The following is a 24,265-nucleotide window of genomic DNA, read 5'->3' on the forward strand; positions in this document are numbered from 1 at the left end:
TTTTATGATTTGCACAAGTGACTACATGATGTGGAGACTTACCAAAAGTAGTTTTAAGAACTTTATTTCTGATCTGAGAAATGCTCCAAAGCAACTGAGAAAAACTGTAATTGTATGGTTTCGGTGTAGATATTTAGATCTTGATATAATAAATCTGCTGTCTTTCATAGCTGTTACTTCTTGTGCTGGCTTTACTTTCTTTACACTGACTACATTTAATAAAAAAAAATCTGAAATATTTCAATTTCTAAGGGAAATGATTTCTCTAAGGTACTAAAAAAATCCCAAATTGTATACACCGTTCACATGAATAGAAATACCTGTATACCTGCTCATTTATGCAATCATCCAATCAGTGAGTATGTGCTGGTTGCAAAACAATGCATGAACATACACAGATGCAGGTCAATTTATCCAGTTAATGTTCGCATCAAACATCAATAACCAGGTTGTTGGTGCCAAATGGGCTGGTTTAAATATTTCTGAAAAACTGCTAATCTACTGAGAACTTCATTAACAACACACTCTACAGTCTACTGTTTACACAGAATGGTGCAAAAAACAAAAAACATTGAGCGAGCGACTGGTCGGAGAAAAATGACATGCTGCCATGAAGAATATAGTAACTATATAGTCACAACCATGCTGAGCTGAAAAGCTGAGCAAATACCAAACCTGTGTTCGATGGGCTACAACGTTACAACGTCACACTGACAGGTTCTTCTCCTATCAGCTAGAGAAAATCACTTTGAGGCTTTCATGGGAACAGGGGTGTATAATATCTAAAACTACATTGTTTGATCATTTTTTTGTTATTAGGGATAGATAGATAGATAGATAGATAGATAGATAGATAGATAGATAGATAGATAGATAGATAGATAGATAGATAGATAGATAATGTTTATTTTAAAACAAACATCAACAATGCAATGCAAACACATTTTGTATTTGTAAGCCTAAAGAATAAATATAATTTTTAAACTACTGAAAATTATAAAATATGAAATTATATACATATATAAATAATGTTGGACATTTTTTTATTATAAGGTACCAGTACTGATGTAAAAGTGTAGAGAATATAATATGTATATTATTTAAATATGTTTAAATAATATTGTGTGTGTGTGTGTGTGTGTGTGTGTGTGTGTATATATATATATATATATATATATATATATATATATATATATATATATACGTACATATATATGTATACATGTATATGCATGTATTTTTTTTGTTTATTTTCTGATGAAGTGTACAGTAATCACACACACACACACACACACACACACACACATATACACACGCGCGCGCCGCGGTACAGCTCTCAGTAATTTTCCATCACTGCCTCAGTCCGACCCACGCCGCACGCGCCATGCGCGGGGTCTTGGAGGCAGCCCGTGCGCGCGCGCGCTCGCGCAAGGCGCGCGCCCGGAGCGGCGCCGCGCCATCCAATGGGCTGCCGGCGCGAGACGCGTCCGGCCAATCGGTCGCGGCGGTGGGCGGGGCCGCGCGGTCCGAATTTTTTACGCGGCGCCACGGGCTGAAAACTAAACCGAGATGGAATATCCCAGTCTGAACCGGTTTCAACCGGTCCGGGGTCTGTTTGAGAAGAGCTTGGTTTTCCCACAGACTCTCCCCAGGCTTTACGTGGTTTTCTTTTTTATTGTTTTTTTATTTATCTATCTCTATTTTTCCTGACATTAGATCCAACAATAAACTAACGTCCTGCTATCATTTGTAAATGAGACGAGGGAACTTCAGGCATTACAATCAGTGACATTTGCTAGCTAGCTAGCACTTAACGCGGAGTTGTACCAGGGGGTCAGTCGGATTAATCTCCAGAGGAACATCATTCAGTGTTAGCAAACTATTTATTCTTATTATTTTCTTTCAATATTGAATTATAGGATACATTCGTTCAGTGAAAAGAAGAAGAGAAATCAACTCTCGTGCTATTTCACTAGCTCGTTACCATCACGTTGTCCGTGTGGATCAAGTTCATTGGTTAGGTTCTTCAGCTAGCATCCTGCTAACGCGTCATCATGAGATAAACTTGCAGGATAAATTATTTTTGTAGGAAATTGATTTCTATTGAAAAGCGATAGCGTTCGCGGGGTTGAGCAGCCACACACGCTTTGAGCACCATTTCAACGCAGACAGGAGTGTTTCATAAAACGCAGGTAAGTCGGTCAGGTCTTTCATAGGGGTTTTTTTTGGGCGGGTAAAATGTACTTTATTGATACAAAAGTGTTTTAATGTGAGTTTTTATCAAAGCAAAAGTGCATACGGATGACGTTTGGTGTATAAAGTGACTTCCAGTTCATAATGCAGAGAAAAGAGAAGTTGATTGAGTTGTGGCCATGTGTGAATCGGTGCCCATTGGAAGTCTGTAGGAATGTTCCAGAAAGCAGTGAATTGTTAAAGCAACATTTTGGGACAAAAACTAAACTAGTATTCACATTACCGTTCCTACGACCAGTCAGGACTTTTAGCATGTCTCACCAGAACCTCATCACCTCAAACCACCCTGTGGAGATGTTCAGCATGTCAGTCTGGTCTGATCACACTGTTTAGCCCTTTTTGGACTGGTTTAGTTGATCAGAAACATGTCCAAATAGATTATTTTGACCGATTACATGTTTTTGTTTCATCATCTGTAGCCAGAACTTAAGATGTTCAGGTGTGATTTTGTTCTTGATACTGTCGAGCCCTATTTGGACTGGATTAGTTTCTCAGAAAGACGTTTTCTTTACATCTGATTGGGTGATTATAGTCCTGATACTGTGTAGCTCTATTTGGATCGGATCAGTTTATCAGAAAAATGTCTTTTTTTTTCTTTAGGTCTGATTGTGTGATTTTTGTTCTTGATACTGTGTAGCCCTGGACTGGTTTAGTTGATCTGAAACACATCAAATCTTTTTTACATTTTTATTTGATCTGATTACATGATTTAGTTCCTGGTAGGTGCAGCCCTATTTGAACCTGATTAGTTTAAGATGCCTCTAATTGTTTTTTATGTCTGTAGTCTTTAGTCTTCTGCTGGAGATCCAGGTCAATGGAGCTCACATACCTTTAGTGCATATAGTCACCATGCCTCATCAGACACTCATCACCTCAAACCAGAACTGAAGATGTTCAGTTTCTTAATCAGGCATGATTTACTCTTTAGGGCTGTTTGGACTGGAATAGTTGATCAAAAAGACATGTAATCTTTTATTTATTTATTTATTATATTTTAGACCTGGTTCCCTGGTGGTCTAGTGTTTAGGATGCGGCGCTCTCACCGATGTGGCCCGGGTTTGATCCCTGGTCAGGGAACCAACCCCAGCCACTTTCAGTGCCGGTCCCAACCCCGGAATGGGGAGGGTTGCGTTAGAAAGGGCATCCAGCGTAAAACGTGCCAAATCAAACATGCAGAGGATCCACTGTGGTGCCCCCTAATGGGAGAAGCTGAAAGACAGTTTATTATATTTTAGACCTGATGTCTTTAGTATCCTGCTAAAGATGTGAGTCTAATTGGGCTGATGGAGTTAACAATCCATGGGAGTTTATAGCCACCAGTTTAGCAAGTCTCATCAGACCCTCATCACTGCAGACCAGATCTATAGATGTTCAGGGTCTCAATAAATATGTTCCAGGTACTGTTTAGCCCTATATGGACTGGATTAATTGATCAGAAAGAAAGAAATATTATATATTAGAAAGTTGTAAAATGACCACAGGAAGTTTCCAAAGAATCTTTTTTAATTTTTTTGTTTTGCTATTGGGGAAAGGTTTAATGTAATACAGCAGGTAGTGCTCCAAGCTCTTATGCAACACCTGCACAGAAAATGTCCAAAACAGCACTGTTCAGATAGGATGTTAATCACCCACAGTGATAAAAAAAAAGTTCTCATCCAGGCAGCTGCAGAATGCTGAACCAAAGATTCAGTAATCATTTGAAAATACAAAAAAAGCAGCAAGTATTTTAGAAGAAAGCATGTTTCAGGGTCACTGATTCATCTCCTGCTTGACTCTATACTGTCCAACTCCATAGAAGATGTTGTCCAGTCAGAAATAATTTCATAAGATGATTGCTGAATTTGGGGTTAATAAACAGATTGACAATTTTTTTTTATGAGAATGGAGAAGAATACATTGTGGCATAGGAGATCAAAAATGACCATTTAAATGTAATCTGAACAGTGCTTTAGTGTATGATCATTCATTTCAACACTAATAAGTCTTATGTCTTTAGCAGTAATGTGAATGAGCAGTAAAAACACCTTCATGTATGTTCATATATTTTTATTTTCCTTTTTTTTTTAAATGCTTTTTGTCTTGTGTGGAAGTGAACCCTTAAAGTTATCACTTCTAAAGAACACAGTTTCACGAGTTCTGGTTTATATCTAGCATGTAATCTGATGTGACCCTTTACCATCATCAGATTTGGTTTGAGGACCTTAAAGGTGAATTTATATTTAGTTAAATCAGGTAGTTTATGCACAAGTAGTTCCTCCATAGCTCCTAAAGCTGAATTTGGAGCTCAAGCCATGTCCTACATGCTTTGTTTCTGACCACACTGCACACGTTTTTATGATGCGAATAAAATTGAAGCCACCTTGTGAGATTACTTCTTTTGTCACGCCCGCTCCACAGCTCTATGCCAGCAGATATGACAATGTTGGCGGACCATACAGCACGGCAGCTGCTGGACTTCTCTCAGAAGCTGGACATCAACCTGCTCGACAACGTGGTCAACTCCATGTACTACGACGTTGGCTCTCAGGTAAGAGGAGCACGGGGATTTCCAGACAGGACTACAAATACACATCTGATGGTTAAAAAATTAAGAAATTCATTTTTATTCGTATAGCGCACATTGTCTTCATAAGCCTTAGAGATAAAGCGGTTATAAAGTTTTATAAAGGAATGTATAAGTTTAGTTATTGATCATTTTATGTTTTAAAATCCAAATAAGAATTTACTCCTTTTTGTACATTTATTTACATGTTGACCCAAATGTTTTATTTTATTATATATTATATAAATATATATATAAATAAATACGTGTTTGGTGAGAAACACGATTGCTGACCAGCTTTATTTAGACTCCGACTGCCACAAGGCGACACTCGGTCACATCATCTGGTGAATAGCAGCTTCTTTGTGTGAATCAGGATCATTAGTTTTGTCCTCTCTCTTTCTCGCCGTATCCTAGCAACGGCTGGCACAGGAAGTCCTGACTAACTTGAAGGATCACCCGGACGCATGGACCAGAGTGGACACCATCTTGGAGTTCTCTCAGAACATGAAGACCAAAGTATGTGTGGACAGATGCGGATGTGTTTACGGGGTTAGGGTTAGAAAAGAGACGCTTTGTTTGTCCCCTAGGAGACGGAGGTGGTTTTTTTTTTGTCCCCTGAGTTTCTAAATTGTGTCCAAAAATATTTAAATTTCATGTTTATAAAATAGCACTTACTCGCACTCATTGATCAGTCCAGTATGAAGAATTGCTGCATTATGAAACTACGAATTTATGAAAATAATCGGCACCCAGGGTGGTGGGATGTCTAAAGCGACATTTGACTCGAGAACATTCCTGCGCACCAGGTTTTAAACCGACTTCCGCTTCTGTCGTCGTGATCCACGTCTCAATTCTAAAACGCCGATCTTCTATTCTAAAGTATTTACTGTTCTAGAAAATCCAGGACGCTGCTACGCTTCGGCTTTGGAGGCTATGTTGATCAATTGCAGCATGTCTATTTGAGCCTCTCATGACACTTCAAAATATTAGTACACAAACTATTTCTGATGTTTATTGGTGATCTAATGGTGCGACCTCTAGCTAGTTGTTTATGCTAATGGTTTCTATTTATTTATGTCTATTTGTTTTGGATCCCTGTGGGTCTCTAATCTGGACTCTTGATGTTTTCGCAGTACTACGCACTTCAGATTCTGGAAAATGTCATTAAAACGCGCTGGAAAATTCTCCCCAGGAACCAGTGTGAAGGTAAATACAGAAACGTGTATTTGCCCTGGATTTGCTTCAGGGTTCTGTGTTAATTAGATATTTGTTTTTAAGATGTAAAGAATACCTTTTTTCCCCTTTCTTTAGGAATTAAGAAATATGTTGTAGGTCTGATTATCAAGACCTCCTCAGACGCGTCTGTGGTCGAGGTAAAGGCTCCACGTTTAAATTCTACGCTTCACGTCTGTGGATGTAGTAACAATTTTAAACAGAAGTTGTGCATTTTGTAACAGTGGAATTTCTGTTTCAGAAAGAGGGAGTTTACCTGGCCAAGCTGAACATGATCTTGGTGCAGGTGAGCCATCATGCGTTGTGTGTGTGTGGGTTCGCGTGTGTGTTCGTGTGTAAGCTCCTCGTTAACACGTGTTCGTATGTGTATACTTTAGATCCTAAAGCAGGAGTGGCCAAAGCACTGGCCCACGTTCATCAGTGACATAGTGGGTGCGAGTCGTACGAGTGAGAGCCTCTGCCAGAACAACATGATCATCCTAAAGCTGCTCAGCGAGGAGGTGTTCGACTTCTCCAGTGGACAGATGACTCAGGTCAAAGCCAAGCATCTTAAAGACAGGTACTCGACTGCACAGCGTTCACCCTCTATAGATTCTGGTGGTCTCATATTAGACGACCTGTGTGCTTCAGAAGGACGATAGCCATCGTGTTTCTCATGTTTTTATTTCTTTTGCAGTATGTGCAACGAGTTCTCCCAGATTTTTCAGCTTTGCCAGTTTGTCATGGTAAGTGTGTGTGTGTGTGTGTGTGTGTGTGTGTGTGTGTGTGATAAAACATCTAGACTTGATCCAATGTGAACAAAACTCTTCTGTTACTATGATGAATAGTGGAATGATTAATACAGGGTTTCTACGCTTTTTCGAAAAGTATGGACTTTAATTTGAGTGATTTCCAGGTTTGGATTAACATGGAAAAAACAAACCAAAAAATAACACTGAGCATTGAAAGATTTGTCTCCATACTATTGCGCTATTCGGTTTTATAAAATATAAAATGAAAACTTTGTAATATTATAAATATTTTTAAAAAGCAAAGTTTATATATATAAAGCCTCGATTTACACACAGTCTGCGATGCGAAAACGGCGTTTTTTTAATCCATCCAGTTTTCCCGAGAGTGTTTTCAGAAAGCTGAAAACGGCGTCTCCGTGTGGACAGGAGGCCGAAACCGAGAGGAAAATAGGCGATTTAAACGAAAACTAAAAACATGGAAAACATCAGATTGTAAAGCAACGCATTAACTAGTCAGAAATCATGAAGTCATTGATTCAGATGTTAAATATGATTCTAATAATCTTTAGGGAAGTCTGCAGGTTTGGAGTTTTGAAATTGTGTAGGAACTCTGTCAATGTTTTCTTAATTCTGATTTAATTTGATTTATTTCTAGTATAGTTTTCAAGACTTTGACATTTTGATATCTTCTCAGGAAAATTCCCAGAATGCTCCACTGGTCCACGCCACATTGGAGACTCTCTTGCGCTTCTTGAACTGGATTCCACTGGGCTACATTTTTGAGACCAAACTCATCAGCACTCTGGTGTACAAGGTAATTACGTGACTTTGATAAACTAGAGATACATGTCAGATCATTTAGTTTTTTTTCTGCAGAACAGTAGCAATGTTATATTTAATAAAAATATATATATATACAGACAGAACCAGCAGTTTCAGGGTTTAGTGGAACGTCTTCCCAGAAGAGTGCAGGGAAATATAAGAGCATGTGTATATAAAGTTTTCTCTTATTACAAAAGTGCATCCTCTCACAAAGGCGCGTTTGCATTGGTGATGCTTGCAACTGCGTAAGAAACAGAGGAACATCATAAAGAGTTCTGGCTAAACTATTAAAACCACCTGCTACTGGTATGGTGGTTACGCTGGCACTCTGACACTCTCCTCACTCCACGTGTCTCCTGCCACGTTGGTAAACAGCGGCATCCTGTGGCGTTATAGTACTTTGTTTTGCTTTTCAGTTTCTGAACGTCCCGATGTTTCGGAACGTGACTCTGAAGTGTCTGACTGAAATCGCTGGAGTCAGCGTGAATCAGTACGAGGAGCAGTTCGTCAGCCTCTTCACTCTGACCATGATGCAGCTCAAACAGGTAACACACACACTTTTAGGATACTGTCTGTGTCTTATAATCTGATGGGTTGATTTTAATGAGTGAATGTGAATGGGGTGATCAACAGATGCTTCCTCTGAACACGAACATCCGTATGGCGTACTCGAACGGAAAAGATGATGAGCAGAACTTCATTCAGAACCTCAGCTTGTTCCTCTGCACTTTCCTCAAAGAGCACGGGCAGCTGATTGAGAAGAGGCCCAACCTGCGGGAAACACTTATGGAGGTAAATACCTGCATTCACGCATAATAGGCCAAATTGCTTATGCCTTTTTAAATATATTATTTTGATTATGATGTGTGCTTTATATTTTATGGAATTATGCCATATGGCCATTTAAATCTTAGTCTTCAGACTTGGACTTGGTCCTGGACTGTCCAGTTCTTTTATCTTGGCTCAGGAAGTTCAACAAATTCTGCTTTTGACTTTTAATTCAATGGATAAAGATTTCTCCCTACGTTCTTCTCAGGCTCTTCATTATATGCTGCTCGTGTCGGAGGTGGAGGAGACTGAGATCTTTAAGATCTGTCTGGAGTACTGGAACCACCTGGCAGCCGAGCTGTATAGAGAGAGTCCGTTTAGCACGTCCACATCACCCCTGCTTTCTGGCAGCCAGCACTTTGATGTGCCCCCACGCAGACACCTCTACCTGCCTGTACTGTCTAAAGTAAGTGACCACACACACACAGAAATATTACAATCTGTAACACCTACACTCTGTATGTCATGTTGGATATTTTACGTGTGCTATAGCAATGCTGCTTTACCTATGCTGCAGGTGCGTCTCCTGATGGTGAGTCGCATGGCTAAGCCGGAGGAGGTGCTGGTGGTGGAGAACGATCAGGGTGAAGTGGTGAGGGAGTTCATGAAGGACACAGACTCGATCAACCTCTATAAGAACATGAGAGAGACTCTGGGTGAGCAGCGTGTGTTTAATTAGAACTTGATCACAAGTGACTGTAGAACAGAGAACAGTAGGAGTGTAACGTTACACAAAATTCACCAATCAATACATACCTCAGAGTTTTAGTCCATTTCGGCACAGTTACGGGGAAGGAATTCAAAAAGAAAAATTATTAAATGATACCATAAGTGACAAATAACCAGCCTTACGTTAATTAAAACAATTTTATAAAAGAATAAAAATACATTCGTCTTTATACCTTTGTATCAAACTGTAACACAACACCTACAGAGAAACATGGGTTACATTTTGAAAAAAACAACAACAAAAAAACTATATATATAACTGAAGTAATACAATGAAAATATATTGGATCTTATCTTTGTAACGTTTACCGGTTTCACAGAAAATTTATAACGTACCGTTTGAAATATAATATATACTGGTATTTTTCCTGTGCCGGATTGAAAACACTTTCAAATAAAATGCCTTCTTGGTTTAATAAATTATATAATAATAATAATAATAATAATAATAATAATATTTTATAAAAATGACACGTGCAAACAAACTTGCGATCCGCCACTTAAAACGTTCATGAGGGAACTCCTTAAGATTTAAACCATGTACCTCACGTGAAAAGGGTTTATGCGCTGAACCGAACACCCCTAGAAGAAGGGCTTATAACAGTACATTTTGTTAAATATGTGGAGAAACATGAAGAAAAATAAGATTGGAAGCTTGTAGCTGGTTTCCTCATTGTAATGTTCCTGACCCATTTGAACTACGGAGATCCGGATCTCAAGCGCGAAGTCAAAACGCGTCTGTAACTGCAGCCATGACAAAAACCATGTCTGGTCTCAGGTTATTTTGAAGGGTTCCTGTGGTTACCCAAATGACACCTAATACATATTTACAGTATATTTTGCTTGTTAAACTTTAATAAATTGCAATTTTCAAAGACAACACAATGAAAACTTTCCTCGTATTGCAAAACCGCATCCTCTTACAAAGGCGCATTTGCATTGGTGATGCTTGCAACTGCGTAAGAACCAGAGGAACATCATATAGAGTGCAGGCTCTTCTATTGAAACCACCTGCTAGTGTTTTGGTGGTTACGCTGGCACTCTGACACTCTCCTCACTCGCTGTGTGTGGACTTCCACGTGGGTAAACAGTGGCGTTACTTTGCTTTTCAGTTTCTGAACATTCCGATGTTTCAAAACGTGACACTGAAGTGTCTGACGTTTCTCATTGTAGTGTACCTGACCCATTTGGACTATGCTGATACTGAGCGAATCATGACCGAGAAGCTTCATAACCAGGTAAACGGGACCGAGTGGTCGTGGAGGAACCTAAACACGCTGTGCTGGGCCATCGGATCCATCAGTGGAGCCATGCACGAGGAAGACGAGAAGCGCTTTCTGGTCACAGTCATTAAGGTGACTTTTAACGCACTAGCGTTTTTTTGTTTGGATTAATTTTTTTGGATCGGTAGTTGTTTACCCGTGTGTGTGTCCTTCAGGATCTGCTGGGCCTGTGCGAGCAGAAGAGAGGGAAAGACAACAAGGCCATCATTGCCTCCAACATCATGTACATTGTAGGGCAGTACCCACGGTTCCTCCGTGCCCACTGGAAGTTCCTCAAGACGGTGGTCAACAAGCTTTTCGAGTTCATGCACGGTAAGTGAGCGCAACTCTTCACACACCGCTTTTTACGGCCATGAAAATGGAGTAACCAGACGTTTCGCCTTTGTCCCACAGAGACTCACGACGGCGTGCAGGACATGGCGTGCGACACCTTCATCAAGATCGCTCAGAAATGCAGGAGGCACTTTGTTCAAGTGCAAGTCGGGGAGGTCATGCCATTCATCGACGAGATCCTCAACAACATCAACACCATCATCTGCGACCTGCAGCCGCAACAGGTCTGTGCGCGGCGTCACGAAATTACCCCAAAAAGTTCACCTGACCAACTCTAAAATTATTCTACTCTTTCTTTCTCCAGGTGCATACGTTCTACGAAGCCGTAGGCTACATGATCGGTGCTCAGACGGACCAAGCAGTGCAGGAGCATCTGATCGAGAAGTACATGCTGCTCCCCAACCAGGTGTGGGATAGCATCATCCAGCAGGCCACCAAGGTGAGTCCAGGAACATCTCAGTCATTGCTTTAATGTGGAAAGTAACGTATCCTAATTTGATCACCTTTATAATGGCTGGATTTGGTTCTTTTTGTCTTCTGTCAGAACGTTGACATCCTGAAGGACCCAGAGACCGTGCGTCAGCTCGGCAGCATCCTGAAGACCAACGTGAGGGCGTGTAAGGCCGTGGGTCACCCGTTTGTGGTGCAGTTAGGGCGAATCTATTTAGACATGCTTAACGTTTACAAGTGTCTGAGTGAGAACATCTCGTCTGCAATTCAGACCAACGGTGAGCAACAGATATTAAATATTTAATAACGTTTTCCAACTGTAATAGACGCAGTTTAAAGTGGACCAATTATCTCCTATGTATCTCTTATTTATTCTGACTTTCCCCCTGCAGGTGAGATGGTGACCAAGCAGCCTCTAATCCGGAGCATGCGCACGGTAAAGAGAGAAACTCTGAAGCTCATCTCCGGCTGGGTCAGCCGTTCCAACGATCCCCAGATGGTATGAGACTCAAGATGTGATAAAATGCATCAGTGATAAATAGGGGTGTATCAGTACACAAAACATTAGCGGTTCGATTTCGGTACGGCGCTTGTCGTTTGTTTATTATTAGTTTGTGAACAGCAGTTTCCATTTTTGGAGTCCGAAAAATGTGTGATTTACGGATTGACGTTGGTTTGACCCCCATTTCTCACACGTGTTTCCAGGTCGGAGAGAACTTCGTTCCTCCTCTGCTCGAGGCCGTGCTGATCGACTATCAGAGGAACGTCCCTGCTGCTCGCGAACCCGAAGTGCTCAGCACCATGGCAACCATCGTCAACAAGCTCGCGGCCCACATTACCGCGGAAATCCCCAAGATTTTCGATGCCGTTTTCGAGTGCACCCTAAACATGATCAACAAGGTGGAGAACCTTTTATGGAGATCTGATCAAATTTTCTTTCTAAAAATGACCACAAGTTTTGTAGATAATGTATATGGTCCTGGAATTTTAAGTGTAACCTTTTTGTGTCTCTTGTCTAGGACTTTGAGGAGTTCCCAGAGCACAGGACCAACTTCTTCTACCTGCTGCAGGCGGTCAACTCACACTGCTTCCCTGCTTTTCTGGCCATCCCTGCGGCCCAGTTCAAACTGGTCCTGGACTCCATCATCTGGGCTTTTAAACACACCATGAGGAATGTCGCTGACACGGGTGAGTGTCTGGGTCATCAGATGTTCCACAAGGTCCTTGCAAGATCTGTGATCGTGTGAATGAAGGGGGGGGGGCTCAGTAGTATAACCAGTGGGTTTTTCTTTCCGTTGGAGCAGTTTCTTTGATATTACTGAGAAAGTGGTTTCTCAGAGTTCTCTATATTTTATAAAAATTTGAGTAAAAAAAAACACCTTCTTGAAAGATATATGCTGATGCATACGCACTCTATTCCACCATCTCCCCATCAGGTCTCCAGATCCTGTACACGATGCTGCAGAACGTGGCCCAGGAGGAAGCTGCAGCTCAGAGCTTTTATCAGACGTATTTCTGCGACATCCTGCAGCACATCTTCTCCGTCGTCACGGATACGTCCCACACGGCAGGTGAGTGACAGGACTGAGCCTGCGCCTCTGTGCTCTGTTAGGATGCTGGACCTCGGACTGATCTTTGGACGAGTTCAAATCCCAGCACCACCACAGCAGCTAAATGATGGGCCCTTGAGAAAGGCCCTTAGCCCGCAACTGCTCAGATCATTAGCGCTGTGGAAAAGAGCGTATGCCAAATGCCAGAGATGTTAAACTGTAGGTCCGAATCATCACACAGCTTTCAGTCTAGGTGTTTTTCTCCTCCAGGTTTGACGATGCACGCCTCCATCCTGGCCTACATGTTCAACCTAGTCGAGGAGGGGAAGATCAGTATAACCCTGAACACAAGCGCACCCGTGAACAACCAGGTCTACGTACAGGAATATGTGGCCAACCTGTTGAAAACTGCCTTCCCGCACCTACAAGAGTAAGATAACAAACAACAATAAGAAAATAACAATATCCTAGTAATAATAGCTTTTTATACAATCTTTTATTCAGTATGCTTTTATATTAGGGGTGTAAAGCTACGCAAAATTACGTACCTCGGTTTTTTCAGGTGATACCGGAGAAACTGTACCTCTAACTTTCATACAGATTTCAGAATATTTATTTAAATGTGGTTTATTTAAAAGTAGACTTTTCAAGTTTTCTATTTATATATTTATTGTCTGTGAGGTAAATATTCACTGAGATGTTTTCTTTGTCTTTGAAGAGGGATGACTGAGGTGGTAGAGAGCGCCCCCTGTCTGTTTTTTTTTGTTTTTTTATTCTACTAAAACACATTGTTTTCTGGTGTATAAACATGTTCACATTCATTCATGTTCTGAATAAATGTGTGTTGCGTTCAAGGTTTTATTTTCACCTCTATTATATTTATATATTCATATTTATTTTTATAAATGCGGTGAATCTGAATTGCACGCTGCGTTAATCGCACGTTAATAAAATCAGTTAAATGAATTTGCGATAACGCATCATAAACGCTTTAATTTTGATAGGCCTATTTTTATATTTTATAAAAATAAAATGGAATAAATCAAATTAATGCAATACACTTTTATTATTTTGATTAAATTGACTGATTAAATAAATTGGAAAAATAGGAAAATAAAATTTTCTAAAGATATGATCTACTTAACTTTTCTACTTATTTAAGCGTACTTTACCAAATGTCTTCATTCCTTCCATCCTTCGTTCATTCACTCCCTCGAATTTTCAGGATTATCTTCTTTTAAGAGGAATTCTGAAAGCTGGACAGATCCATATCGCCAGCATTAGTGACCACGAAGAGGCAGCGATTTCACGCAAGTGCGAAACAGTGCACTACAAATCATATTTCCAGTACGGATTGTGTGGCTGCAGTGACACTGCGCTAACTGCGTCCCTGTTTTTTTTTATTTTTAGTGTATATTTTCAAGTTTAATAAAAAATTAAAAAATTGTGCTCATAGTGCAAGGCGGAGACTAAACAAACTTGCCCTCTGCCACTTAAGTTCCTGAGATAACTCAGTTTAACTATTTTTCGCACGTAAAAAGGATTGAATGCTGCGCACGTGTGTACCGGATCGAGAGTCCTGTACCGAAACGGTTCACTATGCGTACGTGTACACCCCTATTTTATACGACTGAGGTTTACTCTTTATTTTGGGTTTATTTATTCATGTCCTATAAAGTTTTCCAGCTGTGTATCAGTTGTTATAGGGTGTGGTCTTTAACGGTGCGGTTTTCTGTTCCAGTGCACAGGTGAAAGTGTTTGTAACCGGTCTGTTCAGCCTGAATCAGGACATTCCTGCTTTCAAAGAGCACCTCCGGGACTTCCTGGTGCAAATAAAGGTATGTCTGTTTCACGCCACCAGGCCCCAAACAACTGGAGCTCATTGAGGGTGGAATTTGCATTCTATTCATATTAGATTGTAGATTAGATGCACACGTTTTTGACACGTTCAGGATAAATGATTTTTTTGTATTCACGTATTGATCGTGTGATTTGGTTTCCTGTTGTACAGAAATACGTGGTTATGGTACAGCATGATGCAGATAGGAAGCTTTTTTTATATAATAATTTGCCGTTAATGATATCAGCAACAGCTGATCTGAAACATTTACATTTTAATATTCATCTGCTTGTGGACACCTGAACATGAGATCTTTATGTGCACCTTCTGGAATATCTCATTCCACATTTAGTCTCCATTTGCTCTTATAATAAGCTCCACTCTTCCGGGAAGATGTTCCACTAAATATTTGTGAGATTTCATTCAGCCACAAGGGTCTTCAGGAGATCTTTCACTCCAACCCATGTGAAGCAGATATACATGAACTTTGTGCACAGGCGCAGTGCTGCAACACTCGTAGTTCAGGTGAAGGGAAGGTTTTGTGCCTCCGCAATTCAAAGACGTCCTGTAATTTTGCATGGCTTCAAGTTTGTGGTAACAGTTCGGGGAAAAAACGTATGCGGCTGGACAACTCAGGTGTCCCAATACTTCTGCCACACAGTTTATATTACTTTAATCAATGCATAGAAACATACGAAATATTTGTAGAATTAGCACTCGCACGATTTTGCGATCAGAGTTTGTTTACAGGTAATTATTTTCACACTTTTGAAATTCACCCAAACAAGGTCACAGCAAGGTCGATGGGTTGTTAAAGTTCTGGCCTTACAATTAGTAACACAATAAAGTAGACATAATGGAGGTAGATCAACTCGAGAATGTTTTTTATTTTCTCAAAACCAAATTGACCAAACCTTGACTTTGTATGTCTTTCCATCTGATTTCATCACTCGGCATGAATTTCCAACACATTTATCGCCAGGTGTGAACGGGGTCTCGGGGTCTCCTACATCGCAAAGGGCTGGTTTTACTGAGAGATCAGCCAGTCGTTATCAGCCCATCTGTTTCCTGTCATTGCGCAGCGTTTATTTCCTGTCTCTCACACACCACAGACGTAGACTAGTTACGAAGCTCACAATGAGGACCATTACTACTGACGCACCACCCGCTTGGGGGCGCTCTGGACTGGTGAACACCATGGAAGCCCAATTCCGACTTTAATTTTTAGCCAATCTGGCAGCATCACCCCCTTCTGTAGTGCTAGAAAGCTTTAAAGGTTGAAAATGAAATGGGTTACAGTCGCATGTTCTCAAACTAAGCCTCCGATCCCTGGAGAGAAAGAAAAGTTTAGTCAGAAATTCAACTGGTACAATGGATTCTTTTTAAACATGAGTATCTGTGCTTCTGCGTTAGTGAAGGATGTGTGTACTTTTGCCACCTCTGCGTACAATGAAGATGGCATTGGACTCGGCCGAAGGTCGTGTGTTTAAATCACAGCCACACCAAGCTGCCACTTTTGCGGCCCCTGAGCAAGGCCCTTAACTCCATAGCTGCTGTATGAATCAGTTAAAGTCATTCGCTTTGGATCTACTAAATTTCCTAAATGTACATTTCTAATAAATTATTTCTAATTCATTTGTAATTAATTATCCACACCAGGTATTTGACGCAATAATCGTTTATCTTAAAAAGGCCAAAAAAAGTAACTATATTAGTAAATAAATTGTGTACGTTAGACCTCATTGCTCTTTACTTGCTTTCTCTCTATTTGTGCAGAGTATTTCATAGTAGTTTTGGTTGTTTGGTTGTGTTTTATTATTTTTTAACAAAGTTCTTTGTGTGCGTGTGTGTGTGTGTGTGTGTGTGTGTGTGTGTGTGTGTGTGTGTAGGAGTTTGCCGGCGAGGACACGAGCGATCTGTTCCTGGAGGAGCGAGAGCTGTCGCTACGTCAGGCTCAGGAGGAGAAACACAAACTCCAGATGTCCGTGCCGGGAATCCTCAATCCCCACGAACTTCCTGAGGAAATGTGCGACTGAGCTTCCTGTACGCTGCCACGTGTTTGATTTGTTTTTTTGGTTTTTTTTCCCCCCTTCGGACACAGGAAAGACCCGAAACGTGAATAAAAGCGTGTGTTTGTGTGTACATACAGAGAGATTGCAGTAGGATGAAGATGGTCAAGGAATGTAAATTTCAAAAAAAAGATCGCCTTCTTCCACCCACGTCCCATTCAAGATTTCTTTTTTGTTTTTGTTTTGAAGTGTGTGTTTTTGTAAGGAGAGAACTGATGCACTGTAATTACTCCAATGTTCATCAGCTGTGTTAGTTTTTTTTTTTCCCTCAAAAGTTTATGTATTCATAGACGATTTAAGCCCCGCCTCTGTTCACCTCTTCCGGTTCGTTTGTTAATTTGTGAAACGGATTCATTAATGAAGTGATGGAAGGAAGAGGAGTGACCCACAGAACGAGGGAATGGTTTGACTGGCACAGCAATTGAATGTGATGGTTGACATTCAGAACTGAAAGCTGCTCTTTTTTATTTTTTTCTCCTCCTCTCTTTAAATCGTGTGTCTTTCACTTTTGCCTGCTTTTTTTTACGCTTTATTTTTGTTTGCGTGTTTATGGGGAGGGATGTGGCCCTGTTCCGGGTTTCCGGTTCTTACAAATGATCCGAAGCAGATCTCGCCAACGTCGATGAAGGGTTTGTTCATATCGTCCTGTCGTTTATAACACTGTCTTAGTACTTCGGGAACATAAAGTTGGATATTTTTACAAAAAAAAAAAAAAAAAAATACTTCCGTGTCTCCGATTATTTATTGTACAGATGATTTTTTTGTTGTTGTTTTTTGCCTCAATACAACCATTTAAATATGTACAGGAGCATTGCATGACTAAGCCTGTTTGTTTTTTTGTTTTGTTTTTTATAAATCATTGGAACAGCATGAGCTTCTCGTTCATAGAGAATTTCTTATGCAGAGAGACTGGCATTCTGTTCATCTTGTTTCCTATATCCATGCCTTTTACCCCTCTGACCATCACATCCATGTGTTTTCTGTTAAACGTCTCATTCAAGATTCATTCCCTCTTGGCGCCACTCTTTGAGGGATGTGTGTTCAGATACTGAGATCAGGCACTGATGATGTTTCAGGAAGCTCTTGTTCAAGTTAAGGAGGTCATGTGCTGTCCTGGACACTCATGCACTTTTACATGGAGCTCCGTTTGCGTGTAGCAACATGGTTCGAGGAAGAGCCACGTTTGTGATGTGATGGTCAGATGGGTCATAAAGTGCATATCTCAGCAGATTTTACTCCATCAGCCACTATTGACTTTACCTGAGTTTGTGTTTTTATTTTTATTCGCAGCCCCAAGCTAAATAAAGCGATATTTTTTTATATACACCAAACATGTCCATCCCATGTTAAGAAGTAATGTTGGTCTCTCCTGATCTCCCTGTGCTCCTCTGATTGGTTGCAGACATTTCTTTAATTTTTATTTCAGTGAAAGTTTACAATCAAAATATTATTCTCAGTTAATCACAAGTTCTTATCGAAGCATCTGAAGGGTCACGAGGATCCGCTTATTGACCAGTCGAACCTGAAAGTCCGTTCAGTTTCTCTTAAAACCTTCTGCTGTTGTCGTGATGTCATGATCTGCGTCTTGAATCAAAATCCCTCACTGTATGTACGAAAATATTTAAAAATGAGTATCCAGAACAAAGTGTTTGGTGGGTATTAATGGTTCTTTAATGGATGATACAGACAGGAAGTGCTGATTCCTGATGAGGTGCACGTGATGGGTTTGTTGAATATCGCTGTAGTTAATATCCTTGCCAGGGATTATACTACAGTGTAGGCAGTGAAAGTGGTTCCGGCTGTAAGGTGAATTACGGGTTTGTATTAATGGCCTTGTTGGATAGGTATGCATGTTGGTAGGTGGGTAGGTAGGTAATTATTTGAGCAGCTGGTTGGGTACGTAACAGTGTTGGTAGGTGGGTACTTATTTATTTGGGCAGCTGGATGGGTAGGTAAACTTGTTGGTAGGTATGTATGTAGGTAGGTGGGTGGATGGGTAGGTAGGTAATTATTTGGGCAGCTGGATGGGTAGGTAAGCAAAACAGGCTTCAAATGAACAGATATAAAAAATATCAATTACACAATTAGAAATATGGCAGACACCATTATAAAATATACAGTAAATAGCAATGGTCAAATTGCAGTAGAACAAAAATGGTATAATATTATATATATATATATATATATATATATATATATATGTGTGTGTGTGTATATATATATATATATATATATATATATATATATATATATATATATATATATATATATATATACAGGGAGTGCAGAATTATTAGGCAAGTTGTATTTTTGAGGATTAATTTTATTTGAGGATTTAATTTGAACAACAACCATGTTCTCAATGAACACAAAAAACTCATTAATATCAAAGCTGAATATTTTTGGAAGTAGTTTTAGTTTTAGCTATTTTAGGGGATATCTGTGTGTGCAGGTGACTATTACTGTGCATAATTATTAGGCAACAACAAAAACAAATTCATACCCATTTCAATTATTTATTTTTACCAGTGAAACCAATATAACATCTCAACATTCACAAATATACATTTCTGACATTCAAAACCAAACAAAAACAAATCAGTGACCAATATAGCCACCTTTCTTTGCAAGGACACTCAAAAGCCTGCCATCCATGGATTCTGTCAGTGTTTTGATCTGTTCACCATCAACATTGCGTGCAGCAGCAACCACAGCCTCCCAGACACTGTTCAGAGAGGTGTACTGTTTTCCCTCCTTGTAAATCGCACATTTGATGATGGACCACAGGTTCTCAATGGGGTTCAGATCAGGTGAACAAGGAGGCCATATCATTAGATTTTCTTCTTTTATACCCTTTCTTGCCAGCCACGCTGTGGAGTACTTGGGCGTGTGTGATGGAGCATTGTCCTGCATGAAAATCATGTTTTTCTTGAAGGATGCAGACTTCTTCCTGTACCACTGCTTGAAGAAGGTGTCTTCCAGAAACTGGCAGTAGGACTGGGAGTTCAGCTTGACTCCATCCTCAACCCGAAAAGGCCCCACAAGCTCATCTTTGATGATACCAGCCCAAACCAGTACTCCACCTCCACCTTGCTGGCGTCTGAGTCGGACTGGAGCTCTCTGCCCTTTACCAATCCAGCCACGGGCCCATCCATCTGGCCCATCAAGACTCACTCTCATTTCATCAGTCCATAAAACCTTAGAAAAATCAGTCTTGAGATATTTCTTGGCCCAGTCTTGACGTTTCAGCTTGTGTGTCTTGTTCAGTGGTGGTCGACTTTCTGCCTTTCTTACCTTGGCCATGTCTCTGAGTATTGCACACCTTGTGCTTTTGGGCACTCAGTGATGTTGCAGCTCTGAAATATGGCCAAACTGGTGGCAAGTGGCATCTTGGCAGCTGCACGCTTGACTTTTCTCAGTTCACGGGCAGTTATTTTGCGCCTTGGTTTTTCCACGCTTCTTGCGACCCTGTCGACTATTTTGAATGAAACGCTTGATTGTTCGATGATCACGCTTCAGAAGCTTGGCTATTTTAAGACTGCTGCATCCCTCTGCAATATATCTCACTATTTTTGACTTTTCTGAGCCTGTCAAGTCCTTCTTTTGACCCATTTTGCCAAAGGAAAGGAAGTTGCCTAATAATTATGCACACCTGATATAGGGTGTTGATGTCATTAGACCACACCCTTCTCATTACAGAGATGCACATCACCTAATATGCTTAATTGGTAGTAGGCTTTCCAGCCTATACAGCTTGGAGTAAGACAACATGCATAACGAGGATGATGTGGTCAAAATACTCATTTGCCTAATAATTCTGCACTCCTGTATATATATATATATATATATATATATATATATATATATATATATATATATATATATATATATATATATATATACACACACACACATATATATATATATAATATTCCGAGAAACAATCAAATATAAAAAAGAAACAGGAACGAAAAGAAAATAACAGAATATAAAAAATATATATAATTACAACAAATTCTATAATACAAATTAAACAGGTTTATTGCCTTTGGATATTATTATTCTAAGGGCATCTGAGAAATATCTTAGATGATTTTTAAAAACAATAAACAAGGAAGGACATTTAAAATATTGACAATTATGTATAAAGTATTTCGCTAACAATGTAATTTTATTAATCAAATCATAAAAACAGAGCACTCTGTCTATCTCTTACTTCACCTCCAGTAAGGTTTGGATGAAACTATCAGCCACCACACGCTTCTCAACCATTCAGACCTGCAATGTTTTCCAAAAAAGACTGAGACATTTTACATGTGGAAAAATATATGTTCTGTATCTTCATATAAACACCTGCATAGATAACGAGGCACATTTTCAGAATGACATTTTGAATAAAACCCATTCCTGATGACAACGAATTCCATGAGCGAGCAGCTGGTGGCGCTGTTGGACTCGCTGCTCGGCGGCTACGTGAGTTCTCGGGTTCTGGAGCCGTGAAAATTAAATTCACACTGAAATATGTTTTATTGAAATATTAACAAAGCTTTATTGTCACTGCAGTGAAACGTCTTTTTCTAAGTCTCTGGCTCTGGTCATCTCTGATTCATGTTTATGTGTGTGATATTAGTTGAGCTGGGTCAGTATCAGTGGGTGGCAGCGTTGGCTGAGAAATATTGTGATTTTGACATCCTGGTGCAGATGTGTGAGCAGACGGACAACCAGACTCGCCTACAGCACTACATGACTAAATTTGCTGACCAGGTAACATGCGACCCCGACACCCCACCACTCCACCTCCCCTGTCAGAGCAACATTACACACACTTACCCCTGTGACAACCTGTTACATCCTAATACACCCTGTAACACCCCCTTTTACATCCTGTAAGACCTCCTCACCATGTCACACCCAGTTACACACACACACACACACACACACACACACACACACACACACACACACACACATTTACACCCCTGTGACAACCTGTTACATCCTAATACACCCTTCAACACCCCCTTATACATCCTGTAAGACCTCCTCAACATGTGACCACCACCACCCACCCACCCAGCACACACACACACACACACACACACACACACACACACACACACACACACACACATGTATTGGTCAGTATTAATGTGTATTGGTATATACTGGTATGTATTGGTGTGTATTGGTATATACTGGTATGTATTGGGCGGTATTAATGTGTATTGGTATATACTGGTATGTATTGATGTGTATTGGTGTGTATTGGTATATACTGGTATGTATTGGGCGGTATTAATGTGTATTGGTATATACTGGTATGTATTGATGTGTATTGGTGTGTATTGGTATATACTGGTATGTATTGAACAGTATTAATGTGTATTGGTAAGTATTGGTCGGTATTGATGTGTATTGGTATGTATTGGTCGGTATTGATGTGTATTGGTATGTATTGGTTTATACTGGTATGTATTGAACAGTATTAATGTGTATTGGTATGTATTGGTCGGTATTGGTGTGTATTGGTATATACTGGTATGTACTGGTGTTTATTGCTCAGTATTGGTGTGTGTATTCTAGTTGGGAAGCCTCAGATGGCAGTGATGATCCTTTGGAGGCGGCGAGCGACAGCATCTTTGTTAAAATTCTCCAAAAACTCATTCAAGAAGGTAAAGTCCAAGTTTTTATCAAATCTAAAAGCGTAACAGCACTGAAATCAAAGTGCATTACAGTGAAAGCTGTGTGTATGTGCATGTGTGTGCTTTCAGGGGTTCCTCTGCACGAGTATCTACCCGATGTGAAGGAGCTTCTGCAGGTGGATGAGCTGAACTGTTCTTCTCTCTCCACGTGGGGTTTTGTTTTTTTGAATAAATGATGTATTTGTGTATCACGTCGCCACGTTCTCACCGACCCTCGCTCGAACGTAACGCCCTGATATTTCTCACACTTCCATTCACACAACCTCATTTACTTTATTAATAAACTCATTAAAATATCAACAAATTCATGTTTTTTTATTAAATTCATCCTAATATATAGAGACTGTGTGGCCAAAAGTATGTGGACACCTGACCATTAGATTCCTCAAGATTATTTTGTGGAGATTCATTGTGGAGACTCTTCAGGTGAGGAGGCCTGGTCAGCATAATTAAATCATCCTGAAAGCTCTTCAATAGGGTTTAGAGCTCCATAGCAGGCCAATCGAGATCTTCCACTTTGATATAATGTAACCATCTAAATTTAAGAACTAAATGCATGATTTAAGAAAATAGACTAGAAACAAGTGAAATGATTTGCAGTGCAGTATGTAATTACAATTGGTAAGATTTCCACACAGTCGATTTATTCTAATTAAATTACAACTAGTTTAATTTTTTTTTTTTTCTTTGTCAAGTTTTTTCTATAGACACACAACACAACAGACACTGTCTTAAAGCAGCTTTACAGATTTTAACAGTGAAGGTGAATGGTGTGTATTTATCCCTGATGAGCAGCCATGACGACTGTAACCAGGAAAAACTACCTTAGATGGTATGAGGAAGAAACCTTGAGAGAACCCAGACTCAAAAGGGGAACCCATCCTCATTAGGTGACATCAAGAGTGTGATTATAGTCTTTAATCAATACAGAACACTGGAGAGTGAGAACTAACATGAGCACTGGAGTGTGTGATTATGAGTAATGTTCTTTTTACAGTCATTTGAGATTATGGAACCAGGAGGTACTGAAACAGATTTGAGATCATTATAGATCCAACACCAGTTTCTCCATGCCAGAGCCTTTAAAAACTCAAAGAGGTCCAGTCTCCAAACTCCACATGAAGTGAGATCCAAAAGGCACTGGTACGTCTCTAGATGGTTCGGGATGTTTGCGGGGTCTTTAAACAAATTGCTCTTCTTAATTATGTGTGAAAAGATCTAGAAACCAGAGCTACTAAACAAGAGAATTCCTCATAATTTAATAATCATTATATTCATTATAATCATTATATATTCTGTCTTAAAATAAAAAAGGATTTAAACTAAAATACAGATTACTATTAAAATCAAAATCATGCACGTTAGTTATGATGCAAAAACAAAACTGAAATGCTTACTTCCCAAAATACTTTGCATTTTGTCGTTGACTGAAAAACATTCATGAGAGATTATATTCAAACTACAGAACAACTTACAGTAAAAAGTCGTAAGTACAGAACAAAGTTTCAAAACAATCATAATACTGAATAATGTTTGGAAAGAGTGTCGTGATACTGCAGACTCTATCATTCCTTATTGGGTTGTAAATAAATGTGTTGGCGTGACATAAAACAAGCATTTTTGAATAAATAATAAGTCCTAAGTGAAATTATGGACCTTTTTTTTTACTTAAAAACTATTACAGCTAAAATAAAGTTTTAAAAGATACAAAGCCAATAAATGATGTATCTGATGGTAATTAAGCTCAATTAGTGGGTAAAAATATGAACGTTAAAATTTACTCACTACTTAATCCTGCTCAGTTGGAGGTCGCTCTGGAAAAATGGCGTCCGCCAAATGCCATAAATGTAAGAAGCCATGATGATAAAACAAGAAAGAAATACACTATTTATCTCCT

At 39.7% G+C, this 24,265-nt stretch overlaps 1 protein-coding gene and 1 long non-coding RNA gene across 2 annotated transcripts; both read left to right on the plus strand.

Annotated features, from left to right (window-relative positions):
* Nucleotides 1-1,576: 1,576 nt before the first annotated feature.
* Nucleotides 1,577-17,997, plus strand: xpo1a (exportin 1 (CRM1 homolog, yeast) a). Its single transcript, XM_046837709.1, has 25 exons — nt 1,577-2,192; nt 4,651-4,780; nt 5,213-5,314; nt 5,932-6,004; nt 6,110-6,171; nt 6,273-6,317; nt 6,409-6,590; nt 6,708-6,756; nt 7,457-7,576; nt 8,001-8,129; nt 8,218-8,376; nt 8,621-8,818; nt 8,930-9,068; nt 10,315-10,496; nt 10,580-10,736; nt 10,818-10,981; nt 11,062-11,196; nt 11,302-11,485; nt 11,600-11,706; nt 11,913-12,107; nt 12,227-12,395; nt 12,644-12,778; nt 13,028-13,187; nt 14,499-14,595; nt 16,487-17,997. The coding sequence occupies exons 2-25, from the start codon at nt 4,655-4,657 to the stop codon at nt 16,631-16,633; spliced, it is 3,216 nt and encodes a 1,071-aa protein (XP_046693665.1). The 5' UTR covers nt 1,577-2,192; nt 4,651-4,654; the 3' UTR covers nt 16,634-17,997.
* Nucleotides 17,998-21,199: 3,202 nt separating this feature from the next.
* On the plus strand, nt 21,200-22,672 carry LOC124378264. The gene is made up of 3 exons (XR_006924191.1): nt 21,200-21,430; nt 22,250-22,338; nt 22,438-22,672. It is a non-coding gene; the product is annotated as an uncharacterized LOC124378264 (long non-coding RNA).
* The last annotated feature ends 1,593 nt before the right edge of the window (nt 22,673-24,265 follow it).

The sequence above is a fragment of the Silurus meridionalis genome, chromosome 24 (assembly GCF_014805685.1).
Source record: "Silurus meridionalis isolate SWU-2019-XX chromosome 24, ASM1480568v1, whole genome shotgun sequence".
NCBI lineage: Eukaryota > Metazoa > Chordata > Actinopteri > Siluriformes > Siluridae > Silurus > Silurus meridionalis.

What these genes read in the sequence shown, in the direction of transcription:
- xpo1a (XM_046837709.1), top strand. Translation starts at nt 4,655, where the DNA reads ATGCCAGCAGATATGACAATGTTGGCGGACCATACAGCACGGCAGCTG. An exon ending in GAGGAATGTCGCTGACACGG is followed by an intron (nt 12,396 to 12,643) that starts GTGAGTGTCTGG and finishes TCTCCCCATCAG; the next exon opens with GTCTCCAGATCCTGTACACG. An exon ending in GGATACGTCCCACACGGCAG is followed by an intron (nt 12,779 to 13,027) that starts GTGAGTGACAGG and finishes TTTCTCCTCCAG; the next exon opens with GTTTGACGATGCACGCCTCC.